At 36.1% G+C, this 15,565-nt stretch overlaps 3 protein-coding genes across 3 annotated transcripts; 2 read left to right on the top strand and 1 right to left on the bottom strand.

Moving 5' to 3' along the window:
• Positions 1-4,438: 4,438 nt before the first annotated feature.
• Positions 4,439-5,464, bottom strand: LOC125469827 (zinc finger MYM-type protein 1-like). Its single transcript, XM_048567778.1, has one exon. The coding sequence runs from the start codon at positions 5,462-5,464 to the stop codon at positions 4,439-4,441; it is 1,026 nt and encodes a 341-aa protein (XP_048423735.1).
• Positions 5,465-10,295: 4,831 nt separating this feature from the next.
• Positions 10,296-13,275, top strand: LOC125469828. The gene is made up of 3 exons (XM_048567779.1): positions 10,296-10,988; positions 11,269-11,403; positions 11,515-13,275. The coding sequence occupies exons 1-3, from the start codon at positions 10,296-10,298 to the stop codon at positions 13,273-13,275; spliced, it is 2,589 nt and encodes an 862-aa protein (XP_048423736.1).
• A 1,293-nt stretch (positions 13,276-14,568) lies between these two features.
• On the top strand, positions 14,569-15,288 carry LOC125469829 (secreted RxLR effector protein 161-like). The gene has a single exon (XM_048567780.1). It carries the CDS (start codon positions 14,569-14,571, stop codon positions 15,286-15,288), a length of 720 nt encoding a protein of 239 aa, XP_048423737.1.
• The last annotated feature ends 277 nt before the right edge of the window (positions 15,289-15,565 follow it).

A 15,565-nucleotide genomic window follows, 5' to 3' on the forward strand; every position in this document is an offset into this window, starting at 1 on the left:
TAAGACCTATGATTATATGTAGTCGCACTTATATTAGAAAGTGTGTATGTTAAATATACCAATTTTGTGTGTTCATTGAGTTGTTTGATATTTCGTTTTCAAGTTTTAAATTTTTTTAACTTTTTTTTTTTTTAACAAATATTTTTAACTTTTCTTTAAACAGATAGAAAAACTCAAGGGGCTGAAATGATAGAAAAACTCGATATCATTCTCCATCTCCCTACTGAAATTATAGAACTCCATTACTTCAACCACGCATTGTTGATCTAGATTTTTGCTGGGGCCATCTTCTTGCACCATGTCCTCCAAGGGCTGATCAACATCAAGCTTCTAACATTTGGTGAGGTTACCGTGTAATCTATAGTCACTTCGCGTTTCTTTTTTTTTATTATTTCCCTGTGTCTAAGCTTTGGCCATCGCCCTTGTCAAATAGACATTCCTTTTCGTTCCCAAATGCTCCCCTAAGAAGTGAATACCACTTCGTCATTATCATCATCAGAACCATCTTCTTCATACCCCTTCGATAGTGATTCTCCCAACAAATCAAGATGCTGTTCAAATAACTATAGGAATGCCCCAATCAATTGTCTCATCCCCCAACTCCAAACCCTTTACTTTTTCTTCCATTTTCGGATTCACCAAATCAATGCCCTTCTCTCTGACCTCACCATCTTTCTCTCCCACTTCCTGACTTTCTTCCATCGGAATCTTAATCATTCCTTCTTCCTCCTCTGCTTATGCCTCTGTTTATTCCTCACTTTCTCCCTTGTTCACTTCCATACTTTCAACATGCCTCCTTTCTTACTAACCTTCATCCTCGCTTCTTATTCTTTTTCCATGCACTTCTTAATCGCTTTTGTCTTACCTCCTTCTCTTACTTCTTCCACGACAGCAGACAACTCATCGATCCTTCTCCACATTTTCCTCTCCTATTTGTCCTCATTTGCCATTCGAGCCAAAGAAATCTTCAACTGATTTATCTCCAGTTTTAACTGACCAACATCATTCGTGTTGGGGGTTAGTTTGTCGTGCATAAGAATATTCCCGTCATCCTACGCGTCCATTAGGCTTGCTTCTTCTTCACCTCAGTTGGCAAAATGTGCCGAATTCTCACATGTTTTCAATTAATATAAAAGCCATCAGAATATAATCTCTCCACTCATAATCGTACTTAAACATTCATAAACCACTCATACACCTTCATACAGAGTCATACCTCCCTGCTCTCGGTGAAATACATCTTGAGCTGCTCAAAAATGGGCTGCTTCTTGTTTGTTTTCCACCGCATAGACATATCTCCCTGCTCTCGATGATGTACATCTTGAGCTGCCAAAAAGTTTGGCTGCTTCTTGGTTGTTTTCGACCAGAGAATTTGCGGGCTGACTTCCGGATCAGTCATCTTAGCATAACGTAAGGACTTCTCTAATTGTGGAATTTTTTTCGTATACCCACACCTGCACATCTCAATCACAATATTAACTATTGACCACAACACGACCAGTCTGCATAGTAAAAATTGCGATTAAAAAATTGGAAAAACTATATAATTGGGCCATAGGTTTCTATTCACCAAAACACGGCCCTACTTTTTGGTGATGGTGGCATTTCAACGGGGCATCAAATTTGGTGGGAGACTTCAGTTTCCAGATTCGGGGTTTTTTTGTAAAGTTACTGTTGTGAAGAGGAAGACAAATACTATTATATTTAGCACATACAAGCATATATTATATATAGCCATAATACATGACATGCATATTATGATGAAATAAGGGATAAACACATTAGAACTTTGAGGTCATAAGATATTTTGAAAATTAAAATTGACGTTTTGTACTTTTAAGAAGAGGTCAGTGAAGAATATCTTAGCGACATTGAGTTTTGTTGAAGAGAAGAAAATTATTTTGTTGACTTCAGTTGAAGAGGAGGATTACTTCAATTTATGTAATGCTAGACAAAGAAATGATCTTTGATCTAGGGAAAATATGTAATTGTTTATTTACCTACACTAAATTAAGTAATGAAAGAAATTGAAAGAAAAATTGATGTCCTTATTAGGATTTGTATTATCAATTTGATGATATTCTTCTTGAATTGACTAGCCATAGTGACCTATCAACTCATTACAAATATAAATTTTATTTTTTTTAAGAAAATTTAAAGGAAAATAATGAAAAAAGAAAAGCCAAACTAAGTTCAGTCTGCAAAACTTTGAGGTCAAATGAACCCAGGCCATATATGTTGTTTTTAACTTGTCCCTGATTACATATGTATAATTGCATCAAGTACAAGAAGATTTGAGCTTGGGTAAGCATATGTAGCTTTCAGTTTTCATGAATATGTTTGGGCATAACTTTGGTGGTTTTTCCCAGGTATACACTATGTCACGGTCCTTTTGAGTTCCTTCTTTTAAGCCATGCATGTCGTCTGTGTAAGCTATCCAATTGCACTGGTACGGACATGTATACTCATCCCGCATGGCTACAAATATGTCAAAAGCTCCGATCCTTCTTGCCAACTCAATCCGCAGAAGAAAAGTGTTGTTTCCCAGAAATTAACGTGGAAGCTCGACTGGTAGTTACTCTGGTACGGTATGACATGAGTTCCAAGATCGTCATTCTTGGATTTGCAGTGGATAGTAAGGTCTAGCCCTGGACCTAAGTTGTTGTAAATCCAGACCACTGTTTTCTCCAGATGTATGCCGTCATGAGGTTCTCTTAATGTTCCCAAGCTCGCTTTTGTGCTAATCACAATTGCAGGTCCCTCCCATGTAGCAATGAACAAGGCAGTAAGCAACAAGGCTGAATTGCGAAATAGAGCCATGTTCTACTGGATTCTTCGGATTAACCGATGCATGGAGCATCCTCGTATTTTAAATCTAATAAACTCTGGCAAACAAAAACAAAGAAAAAAGTCTAATAATGAAGACAATGGTAATAAATTGTGATATAAAGAAAAAGATAAGATGCTTTTATTGAAAGAGCATTATCTGCAACGTCCGGGTTTTTTCTTATAACTGCTTCTGTCTTTTTTGGTAGCTTAGTGTGTTTTTCTTTTTAGCAAACAAGAATAATGTAGTCTCTTATCATTACTCAAAAGTTAATTACAACAACAAAACCAACTAGCCAAATTAACTGTGTAGAAAATATTAGGAGACCATACTTTCAAACCATATTTTATGAAGCACATAATATGGTGGTTGATGGTTGAATACTTTTTTTTAATGATTTAAATAATGAATTCAACCAACAACTGCTATATCATGTCATATACAAAATATGGTTCAAATAGATGGTCTCTTTAGCATTACCCTAACTGTATTAGACATTATTCTCGGATTAATTTTATGCCAATACCAGAAATTTAGTAATGAATGTTTACAATACAAAAATATTCTTTTTGTTTTTTGACCCGAAGGGATAGTGCTATCCCATTAAAATTTAAGACATGGTTACAACACAATTACAGAAATGGTGCCAAACTAGGTGTATTTGTCCATTGACCAAAACCTTGATCTTGAGAGAGTAAAGCACAACAAACTAGTAAATTCCCTGTATAGCCACCACCAATGGCGGAGCCAGGAATTTAAGACAATGGGATCAAAAAATAGCTTTCAAAAATCGATGCACTTTGGAAACGTCGTATTACAACATCATTATTAATAGAATCATATACCTCTTTCTCAATCTACACAACCAAACTATCATTCAACCATTGATCACCCATCCTATTACGATGTAGATTCTTCATAATTTTCATCACCGAAAAAAATCTTTCAACTAAAGCAATTGCAACAGGTAAAATCAATGCTAATTTCACTAGCAAGTACACCAAGGGATATTGTCTATCCCTCTTTGTCTCCACCACCTTTGGTGCAAGGCTATTAATTCCTTTCAATGCTGAAAATTCATTATGCAAACGCATATCAAAAATATAATTCTTCAGTTCATCTTCAAGAAGTGTGAGCTCCGTATCAGAAAAATGTTTTGGATCAAATTGAGCAAGTCAAACTAACTTTTCAATGTCAAAAGCTGAGAATGTGTCATCTGGGCTTAAGCATGCTACACAAAGAAGCAACTTTGTACTTGTCTAATTAAAACGACTGTTCAACTCTTGAAGTTGCTTGTCAATAACATCAATAAAGAGATCAACATGGTAGTGATGAAGGTTTGTCAAATTTTCAACTCTACGCCGTGACCTCCCTCAAGCTACAAGGATATCATTCATATCAGGAATATCAATATCATACTTTCCACAAAAAGAAGAAACTTTATCAAGCCAAGCATCTCATCCATTATCCCTCATTACTTGTAGTTGTTGCTTACATGCTTTGACTAAAGCCATAGCACTCACTATATCAAGATCTTTCTTTTGCAATGCATATGACAACACATTTGTGATTCCCAATATTTCTTTCATCAGAAAAAGACTAGAGACAAAATCATTGCAAAAGATTCAACAAAATATCTGCTTCACCTCTTTGATCAAGACTTACACCATCATCTACAATCATCTCAAGCACCTCAATTACAAAAGAGAACATATTAATCAAGCTTACCAAGGTACTATAGTGTGAGCCCCAACGTGTATCACTTGCACGTTTAAGACAAGTTTCTTGGTTCAAGCCTTGCCCACTTGGAAGCTCATAATTTTGAATAGCTTCCATAACTTTGGCTTGTTGTCTTTCTCTAACCATGTCTTGACGTTTACATGATGCTCCAACAATAGTAACAACATTATTAACCAAGCAGAAAAAAAAGCCAATTTGAGTATGATTTTTTGACACGGCTACAAGAGCAAGTTGAAGTTGATGTGCAAAGCAATGAATATAAAATGCACTTTCATTTTCTTTCAAAATAAGTGTCTTAAGGCCATTAAACTCCCCTTGCATATTGCCAGCCCCATCATAATCTTGTCCTTGCAATCTAGATATGCTTAATCCATTTATAGAGAAAAACTGATCAATTGCCTCTTTAAGTGAAAAAACAGTGGTATTACGAATATGCTTTATGCCCATAAATCTTTCAACTACTTGTCCGTTGGTATTCACATAGCGAAGTACAACTGCCATTTGCTCCTTGACTGATATATCACGCGATTCATCAACCAAAACAAAAAAGAAAACATCATCACCAATATCAAACATGATAGCATTAGTGGTTTCACATGTTGCTGCATACACAAGATCTTTTTGAATTTCAGGTGATGTTAACTTGAGATTTTCGGGAGCATTTTTAAACACCACATCTTTAATACCCTCATTATGATCTGCAAGAAACTTCAAAAGCTCAAGAAAATTACCCTTATTGCTTGAATCTTCACTTTCATCTTGACCGTGAAAAGCAAGACCTTGTCGCAATAAAATGTGAATGCAATCAATTGATGCATTCAAACGAGTGCGATAATCAATACATGCTTGATCCGACTGCTTGTGGACAATTGTTTTAATATGTTGATTCTGATTCATTAGAGCTTCACAATGAAGTAAAGCTTGGTTGTGAGCATTATTAGGACCTCCAACATGAACTCAAAGTCGACATATTTTCTTCCAACTATGAAACCCTTTGCTAGTAAAATTGTCATTACCGGCTTGCTCCAGAATCTCTAGCTTGAAGAAATAACAGCTTCGACAAAAAAACATCATTTTTGGATATGCTATACTCCAACCAAGTAGGAAAATCATCGAACCATTTCGGATTGAAACGGCGTTGTACTCCTACAAATGATGTATATGGAAATTGATGGGTTCGAGGTTAAACCAATTCCCTTTGTAAATAAGCTCTTCGGACTTGATCTCTAATATTCGGAGTTGAAGCCCAGGATCTCTTGGACGATTTGCCAGTATACTTTCTATGTTATTTTCATTTAAACTTTCAGGAATATCCGTTGTAGAGGGTGAGAGGTTATCTTCGGTTGATTTTCTCTTAAAATACCTCTCCATAACTGTTTTAAATAATACCAAAAAGAGTCAACAACATAATATAAATTTGATCAAATTAACAGAAGCAAAGTTCATATAATCGTAGACCAATACAAACCCGACAAACCTTAAGATAAACCCCACAATTAATCTGCATAATCAGTTTGCAATATCAATTCGCAGCATCAGTTTGCAGCATCACTCTACAGAATCAGTTTCCTACATGCCATGTTGACTTCAAGTACTATCGGTGATCTCTATTCACTGTTGCGAGATGAGTCTGAGACAACTGGCAAGCAAGATGTGAGCTATGCACATTCACTAACCTTGATTTCTAGGAAGGTTAGTGTTTGCAACTCAACTTTGCCAAGCATCTTGTGATCGATGAGTTTATGCAACCCAACTTGGTTTGCCAAGCATCTTGTGCATCTTGTGATCGATGAGTTTTTGCAACCCAACTTTGCCAAGCATCTTGTGGTCGATGTTCAGATAAATGACTGAATGCCAACCTATATAAGTGAAAATAACTGCACTGCTTATCATGTCAAACCACTAGTACAAACTTCGAAGTGATAAGAACATAATCATATAAATCAGAGTAGTAGAAATTCAAAATATATATATCAAAAAATGAAAATTCTTGGTATTCCTGTCCAAAATTCTATCTATTTCGTCTCAAGCCATGTGGAATGTTTAATTGGAACAGGGATATAGCGAAGCCCAACGGAAACAATGTTTGGAGGAATACGCAAACATAAATGTGTGGCAGATCAATTCCCTTTCTTTTGACATCCGATTTATTGATGCCATTTGAAAGATGAGTGAGTGAGAAACCACTCAACTCGGCTTCTGTTCAAGGTAGTTGCAGCTTTTCTTAGGACGGTGGCATGGGTTACTTTATCAACCGTAACAGTAGCACCATCTGCTAAGATTTGTCCCTTTTTCTGTTACATTTACTGCTCGAACCAAAGATTTATTTAATGTTGTATTCTACTTCGGACTGTTTAGAGCTTAGCTTGAGTAGATTATTTGACATGGCATGCTCCATAGTTGCACAATTGTATTGGGAGTATGATTAGATCAATTAGCACTATTGACTAACTGAAATGGATGGAGCCGAATTTGTGCTACTCGTTTGTATTTTAGTATGGATACTTTTTATTGACTAACTATGTATTGCTAGGAAGACTTTCAAAAGTGAAGCTCTCATAGACTTTCCATCACATCATGTTTTTGGCATAATTATCAAGCGAATATTATAAAATAGTGTGCGAGAGACTTGAGTTACTATACTCCTTTCTCCTTATATCTAGAAAGAGCTCCTGAACGAATCCGTAAGAGATGGACAAGGAGTATGATTGGAGTTGATTTTTTGAAAGGAAAACTAATGAAAATGGCTTGAGAACTTTGAGTTTTAATGATAAGGACAAAATAAAGGGTAAAGTGAATAGTACCAGGATTGACTTTTTAGTGTAAAAATGTGATTTTTCGTTAAATTGAACAATACCGTAGGCTTTTCGTTAAAACTCTCTTTTTTGAAATCCTCCTTAAATTCTAGGATAAAATACAAAAAACTACCTCAACTATTAGTGTCACAACACTTTCATACCTCATCTTACGAATTTGTGCCAATGTTATACCTTCCGTTAGCCTGCCGTTAATTTGTTAGTTAAATGCTGACGTGGCTTGATCCAGACCCCACTTTCTATTAAAAAATTAAAAAAATATTAAAAAAATCATTTAATATATTTAAATATTTAAATAATAAAGAAAAGTTAAAAAACAAAAAAAATCAAAAAATCAAAAAAATCAAAACCTTTCGTCCCATCCATCCCCCTCCCTCCTCTCTCTCTCTCCCCATCTTCTTCCCTGCGTGATTCAACCAAAAAAAAAAAATATATATATATATATATATATTTGAAAACCCATCAACCACCAACCCCTCGAAGAAGAAAAAGGAAGGAGGAGAAGAAGAAGAAGAAAAAAATAAAAATAAAAAAACCCAACCCAGTTCAAGGGTGGGTGCGGAAGGTGGATGCGAGGGGAAGACGAACTAGGATTTTTTTTTTTGGTTGCAAGTAGGGGCTCGGGTGGGGGAGGGGGAGAAGAGGGGGTGGGGGGATGGGGAAGAAGAAGGAAGGACGCAGGGGGGATGGGAGGAAGGGATGAAGTTTTTTTTTTTTTTTTTTCCTTTTGTTTTCTGGGTTGCAGGCTTGCAGCAGGTAGATGAGGGAGGGAAGGAGGGGAGGGGGTGGGAAGGGATGAAGTTTTTTTTTTTTTTTTTTTTTCTTCCTCTGGGTTGCAGGCTTGCAGTAGGTAGATGGGGGAGGGATGGAGGGAGGGAAAGGGACGAAATGTTTTGTTTTTTGTTTTTTATTTTTTTTATTATTTTAATATTTTAAAAATATTAAATGATTTTTTTTTAGTTTTTAATAGTATTTTAGTAATATTTTTAATAGAAAGTGGGCTTTGAATCAAGCCACGTCAGCATTTAACTGAGAAATTCACGCCAAGCTAACGGAAGGTATAACATTGGCACAAATTCGTAAGATGAGGTATGAAAATGTTGTGACACCAATAATTAAGGTAGCTTTTTGTACTTTACCTTAAATTCTATTTGCAAACTCATTTGAAGAGCCCACTAGAGACGCTCTAAAGTTTGCCATTCACGTGCCTATGCATCAATCATGGTTATTAAATAGGATTAGTAGTCTCTAAGAAATTGAAGGATTGGGCAATACTAAGAAGGCAGCATTTGTCATGCACAGGTTGGACGTGTAAAATGAGTTTCCAACTTTGAAACCATACCAAAAGTGACTGAAATATAAAGCTAGAAATTATTCCAAGTTTTCAATAACAAAATATTGCAAATTCAATTTCCAATATCGGACTAGGTTTCAAGTTTTAATTTTTAATTATGTCCCCTGCTTGATGAAAAAATTCACTTTAATTGTATTTTTTGTTGTCAAACTTTAATTGAACCCGAATGTTATGAAAATTTGTGTATAGAAAGATGATCTCTCTGCACTCTAGCTAGCATCTATTTTCCATTCCATGGAGTGCCAAGAAGAACAAGAAGCTGAAGAAAATAGCACATAGAGCTCTCTTCATTTTTTTTTTCTTTTAATAGAGCAACTAAAAGTATCTCTATAGTCGTTATCAGATTCTGTTAGACCAATATTGGCAATTCTTGACAAAATGCATGAGTCTGTAATAGCTTAGACTTGTTATATATTTTCAATTGTAATTGTTTAAATCTAGGAGGTCTCTTACTCTTTTGATGAGAAGATGTTACGTGAACAAGATACACATTCAGGTATGTTTGCATGCATGCATCCAATTACATTCATCTATATCTCATGATATTGTATTTGAAATAGGTCTTTTATTAAAACTACTTTCAAGATAAATTGATTGTATTTTCAAAAGACTTATCTGATTGCATCCAACTAAATGGATTGCATGGTTGTCATTGTTTTAAAAAGAAAAAGTTGTTGCCGTGTGTATCTAGGATTTGTGGTTTTAAAAGGATTGTCAATTTAGCTAAAACCTATGATTAGTTATGAAATCTTATCAGTTCAAATTGGTTCCCGTGCATTGAGGATTTATAAGGAAGCTTTGAAATTGTTTCAAAGAGATGCCGCATATGCATGTTTTTCTTGGAAGATAGATTGGCAGCAACTTTGGGTTTTTAAAAGAGAAAACATTACTTTCAGTGCATTAATCTTAAATTAACTTTTCAGTGGCTGCCATCTTGTGGTTTGAATAGCATGTGTTTTTAAAGAGAAAATATTTTTTTTCATGTTGATTTTCATTCGGTTTTTATTGAATATCAATTATGAAAATGTGCCTTGTGATTTTCGTAATTGATTGATTTTTTCAACCAAACACTTCATCATATAAACATTATGCATGATCGAGTTAGTATCTTGCAAAGTTCGAGGAAAAGGTGATTGACGATTGTGTTAGTGTCATGCCACTTCAAATCGAAGACTGAAGAAAGATCGAGTAGCAAAGCGCGAAGACAAAGCTGCCAACTAGTATGATTGTCTAGCTGATGAGTTCTTGTAAGTCTTTATGTATTCTTTCTTTCTTAGTGTTTCCTGGCTTGGTAGCCCGAGGATTTTCCCAGTGGTGGGTTTTGCCTCGTTAAATCCTACATCATGTGCGTACTTGTTATATTTATTTTGACTATTTGTGTAGGGATTAATTTACATAACTGATTAACTTAAACCTTAAATTGCTTTAGCTTTAAGTTGAAATTTAGTTACATTTTTAGATTAAAATTAGTACCCATCCTAGGACTTTCAATTGGCACCAGACCAGGTCACTAAAAATATCTAGTGAGATCCGTGGGTCGTCTAGGATGAATCGGTCTATGGGTTCAGTTTCTTATCCGCCACATTTTGATGGCGACAACTACGCTGCATGGAAGGCAAAGATGAAATCATTTCTCTGGGCGCTTGACGATAGAGTGTGGCTTGTGGTTGAAGAAGGCTGGGAACCTCCAACAGTTGAAGAAACCAAAGGCGAAGGACAGTCTTCTGTTACTATTTCTATGCTTAAGCCTAGAAAGGTATGGAGTGAAGATGAACGCAACTCTAGCACATTCAATCAAAGAGCATTGAATGCGTTGTTCACTGCCGTTTCGCCTGAGCAATTTAACTACATCAGTAAATGCTCAACGGCGAAAGAAGCTTGGGATATTCTTGAAGTTACTCATGAAGGTAACTCCACTGTCAAAGAATCCAAGCTTCAAAATCTCATCATACAATTTGAAAATATCAAAATGCTAGATGATGAGAGTTTTTCTGACTTTTATGCTAAACTTAGTGTAATTGTCAATGGTTGTCACAATCTTGGTGACAGCATTCCAGAACATAGAGTTGTTAAGAAAATTCTAAGGTCTCTTCCTTCTACGTTTCATGCGAAAAGGACAGCTATAGAAGAATCGAAAGATTTAAACACCTACAAGTTGGAACAATTGATTGGGTCATTACAAACATATGAGTCTGACTTTACCGAAGTCAAGAAAGGAAAAAATGTAGCCTTCAAAGTCAATAATGAAACAGTGAATGAGGATTCATTTGAAAACCTGACTCAAGATGAATTTGCTCTTCTCACCAAACAAGCTAGAAAATTTTTGAAACTTAGAAGTTCCAAAGGACGTGAAAATCCAAAATAATTTTGATTCAAATTCCAAAGTTCCTCGTTCTCGAGATTTTTCTCATGGAAATTCTTCTAAGTTTGTCAAACTTGGTGAAAAGAAAAGTTCAAATGACAGAGACAAGTGTTTTGAATGTCAAGGGTATGGACATCATGCTCATGAATGTGCTAATACTCTTAAAAAGCTGAAGGATGAAAAGAACAAGGCGTTAACCTCCACTTGGAGTGACAGCGATTCAGAGAAGGACACGGCATCTGAAGATGATGATGAAGTGGTTGCGTTTGTTGGAATCTTGGATGGATATGAGACTGATGACTCGGTAGTTAAAGAACCTGATTCCATAGAAGTCTTACAAAAGTAAACTGCACTTTATGATATCACCATGAAAGTGAAGAAAGAAAATGATGAACTGAAAAATAAACTTGTGCAGCTTGAAAGCGAGAAGAAGGAAGTAGAGATTGAGCATCAATCTCAAATGGAGCATGCAGAGAAGCTACGAGAGTCAATGTTGGAAAAACTACATATGCTCGTATCTGACAATGAAATTCTTGAAAATGAATTAAGAGGCATGAAAAAGAAGGTCGAAGAGTTTAGTATTGGATCAAGAAAATTTGACAAAATGTTAAGCTATGGAAAAAATTCAGATGATAGAAGTGGTTTAGGTTTTGATTTTAATGTGACTGGAAGTTCTTCCTCCTCTGTTACTAAATTTGTCAAAGCTTTACAAGAACCAAGCAGAAAAGAAAGTAGTGATGAACCCTTTGGAAATTCGTGTACCACTACAAATAAGCCAAATTCTGTGAGCACTTTTGTTGATCCAAGAAATTTCATTAGGTCAAAAACCTTCATTCCTACTTGCCACTTCTGTGGAAAAATAGGACATATCAGACCTAGATGTAACAAACTTCGAAAGGAAGATCGAACTAAGCACACCACCCATTGGATGTCTAGAAAATCAAATCTCAAAATGAGATTTGTTGCTAATCCGAAGCGAATGAATAGGATTTCAAAAAGAATGCTCAATTCCATCACTCCAAACTTAAAACAAGTATGGAGAAGAAAGGAGACTCAAGTTTGCTTATTGGATAAGATGTCACCATCATCTGATGAAGACAATCTTACATGTTTGGTGGCTTTTACTGCCCTCTCAACTTGTCAGTCTGATACTTGGTATCTTGACAGTGGCTGCTCGAGGCATATGACTGGAGACAAAAGATGGTTCACAACCTTCACCGAGGATTGTAAAAATGGAGCAGTCACTTTCGGAGATGGAAAAAGAGCAAGGATTGTTGGAAAAAGAGAAATCAAAACTCTAGGAATTCCATGCTTAAAAGATGTCATGTTAGTTGATGGACTTAAAGCTAACCTAATTAGCATCAGTCAAATTTGTGATGATGATGATGTTGAAGTATTGTTCAATAAATTGAAATGTTGTGTGAAAGTTGCTAGCGGGATAGACATTTTTGAAGGAAAAAGGTCTAAAGACAATTGTTATTGTGTGAATGCAAATGAATCACATGTGCCAAATATATGCAACAAAGCAACTGATGATGTTTTGGATTTATGGCATAAAAGATTAGGCCATATGAATTGTAAGGATATGATCAAGCTTTCCAAGAAGGAATATGTGAGAGGTTTACCAATGTTGGCTGGAGAACTTGGAATTTGTGGAGAATGTCAAGTGGGAAAGCAAACAAAGAGTTCACACAAGTCAACAAACTACATCTCAACCTCACGACCTTTGGAGCTGATGCACATGGACTTGGTTGGACCGGTACAGACCGAAAGTATTGGGGGAAAGAAATATATTCTTGTCTTGGTGGATGATTTCTCACGTTTTACTTGGGTTGCATTCTTGCGTGAGAAATCTGATGCGTTCAAAGCATTTTGTGGCTTGTTGAATAGAATTCAAAATGATAGAGTTGCTTCAAATGATCGTGTGATAAAACTCAGAACCGATCACGGAACTGAATTTGAAAACACATCATTTTCTGAGTTTTGTGATGAAAAAGGAATTGCTCATAATTTTTCTGCTCCAATCACTCCTCAACAAAACGGAGTTGTTGAACGGAAAAATCGTGTGTTGCTTGACATGAGTCGTGTCATGCTGACTAGCGCTCGTTTGACAAGTCATTTTTGGGCTGAAGCAGTCAGCACCGCTTGCTATACTGTAAATAAAGTCTATCTTTGACCTGGTACAAAGTGCACACCATATGAGATTTGGAAAGGAAAGAAACCAAATGTGAAGCATTTGAGAGTGTTTGGAAGTATATGCTACATTTATAGAGATAGGGAAATGTTAGCAAAATTCGATTCACGAAGTGATATTGGAATTTTTCTAGGATACTCTCCCACTAGTAGAGCATATAGAGTGTTCAACAAAAGAACTAAAAATGTCATGGAGTCCATTAATGTTGTTGTGAATGACTCCTCCTTAAGTATTGAACAACCTGCTTCAGATGAAGAATTCCTTCAAAGTAAATTAATCGATGAGTCATCCACTACTCAGGTTGAAGTGCACCAAAATGTTGACTCAACAAAAGCGTTGAGAAAAGGACACAAGCAAGTGCAAAAATATCACTCCAAGTCCGACATTATTGGCAACGTGGAAGATACCATACTAACAAGAAGCAAAACTACTGCTGTAGTAAACTTCACGTGCTACATATCAAAGATTGAGCCAAAAAATGCCAAGGAAGCTCTTTTAGATGATGATTGGATAATGGCCATGCAGGAGGAACTCAATCAATTTGTTAGAAATGATGTATGGTATCTTGTTTCCAGACCCAAAGAAACAAATGTTATAGGAACAAAATGGGTTTTTCGAAACAAAACCGATGAACATGGTATTATAACGAGAAATAAAGCTCGTCTAGTTGCTCAAGGATACACTCAGGTAGAAGGTTTGGATTTTGACGAGACATTTGCTCCCGTTGCGAGATTGGAGTCCATTAGGTTGTTACTTGCTTTTGCATGTCATCTGCGTTTTAAATTATAACAAATGGATGTCAAGAGTGCCTTTTTAAACAGAGTACTTCAAGAAGAAGTATACGTGGAGCAACCAAAGGGGTTTGTTGATCCAAAACATCCTGATCATGTGTATCGATTGAAGAAAGCTTTGTACGGTTTGAAACAAGCTCCTAGAGCATGGTATGAAAAACTCTCAACCCATTTGTTAAAGAAAGGATATACAAGAGGAGCTATTGACAAAACCTTGTTCGTTAAAAGAATAAACAAGGATGTGATGATAGCTCAAGTGTATGTGGATGACATAGTATTTGGCTCAACATCTGACATACTTGTCAAAGAATTCAATGAAGTTATGCAGAACGAATTCGAAATGAGTACGTGTGGGGAATTGAATTTTTTCTTAGGATTACAGGTCAAACAAGTTGAAAACGGTATTCTTGTCTTTCAGACAAAATATGCAAGTGAGCTGGTTAAGAAGTTTGGTTTAGATTAAGCAAAACCAGTCTCCAATCCCATGGCAACAACCACAAAACTTCACAAGGATCCAAATGGAAAAAGTGTTGATCAATCCCTCTATAGGAGTATGATTGGAAGTTTGTTGTATCTTACTGCTAGTAGGCCTGATATCTCTTATAGTGTTGGTGCCTGTGCACGATATCAAGCTGATCCAAAAAAATCGCATTTGGAAGCTGTCAAAAGAATCATCAGGTATGTACGTGGCACGGTTGATTTTGGTTTACATTATTCTTTTGAAACCAATTCTGAAATTGCTGGATTTTCAGACGCCGATTGGGCTGGAAATGCTGATGATCGGAAAAGTACTTCTGGAGGATGTTTCTATGTTGGAAACAATCTTGTCGCTTGGCATAGTAAGAAACAAAATTGCGTTTCCTTATCCACTGCCGAAGCTGAATACATCGCTGCTGGTAACTGTTGTACCCAACTGCTTTGGATGAAGCAAATGATTCGTGATTATGGCATTAATCAAGGCACCTTCTCTATTTTCTGTGACAATACTAGTGCTATAAACATTTCCAAGAATCCAGTTCAACATTCTCGTACCAAACATATTGACATTCGTCACCATTTTATTCGTGTTCTGGTTGAAGAGAAGGTTTTAATATTGGAGTTCATTGCCACTGAACATCAACTTGCAGACTTGTTTACTAAGCCTCTCGACACTCATCGTTTTGAAACTCTTCGAAAGGCATTGGGAATATGTCGTATTCTCTAAACTTCATTGGTTTCCATTTTTTTTTTCCTTTTTTTCTTTTTCTCCCTTAGTTATTAATTTTTTCTTAAACATCAAAGTAAAAGAAGTCCAAGTCTTGTTAGTCTACCAAACTTTTGTCCACTGCATTCTCTGCTTTATGCTATACATAATATGTTTTTGCTTTGGTGGTTGATACTATATGTGTGTTTTCTGATTAAACTTGACTTCTTACCTGCACCTCTGCACCCTGTGAGCTTTTGAGCCTCTAGTTCGTGTATGCATTTTTCATACACTTTTA

This window comes from the organism of the source record quoted next, unplaced genomic scaffold (genome assembly GCF_019419815.1).
Source record: "Pyrus x bretschneideri cultivar Hongxiangsu unplaced genomic scaffold, Pyrus_bretschneideri_v1 Contig46, whole genome shotgun sequence".
NCBI classification, from domain to species: Eukaryota; Viridiplantae; Streptophyta; class Magnoliopsida; order Rosales; family Rosaceae; genus Pyrus; species Pyrus x bretschneideri.

Excerpts from the sequence above, each read along its gene's own strand:
- LOC125469827 (XM_048567778.1), bottom strand. The coding sequence starts at position 5,464 with ATGAATCAGAATCAACATATTAAAACAATTGTCCACAAGCAGTCGGAT.
- LOC125469828 (XM_048567779.1), top strand. The coding sequence starts at position 10,296 with ATGGGTTCAGTTTCTTATCCGCCACATTTTGATGGCGACAACTACGCT. Across the intron at positions 10,989-11,268 it reads TCAAAGTCAATAATGAAACA|CTGAAGGATGAAAAGAACAA; the intron begins GTGAATGAGGAT and ends ACTCTTAAAAAG. Across the intron at positions 11,404-11,514 it reads GATATGAGACTGATGACTCG|CTTGAAAGCGAGAAGAAGGA; the intron begins GTAGTTAAAGAA and ends AAACTTGTGCAG.
- LOC125469829 (XM_048567780.1), top strand. The coding sequence starts at position 14,569 with ATGGCAACAACCACAAAACTTCACAAGGATCCAAATGGAAAAAGTGTT.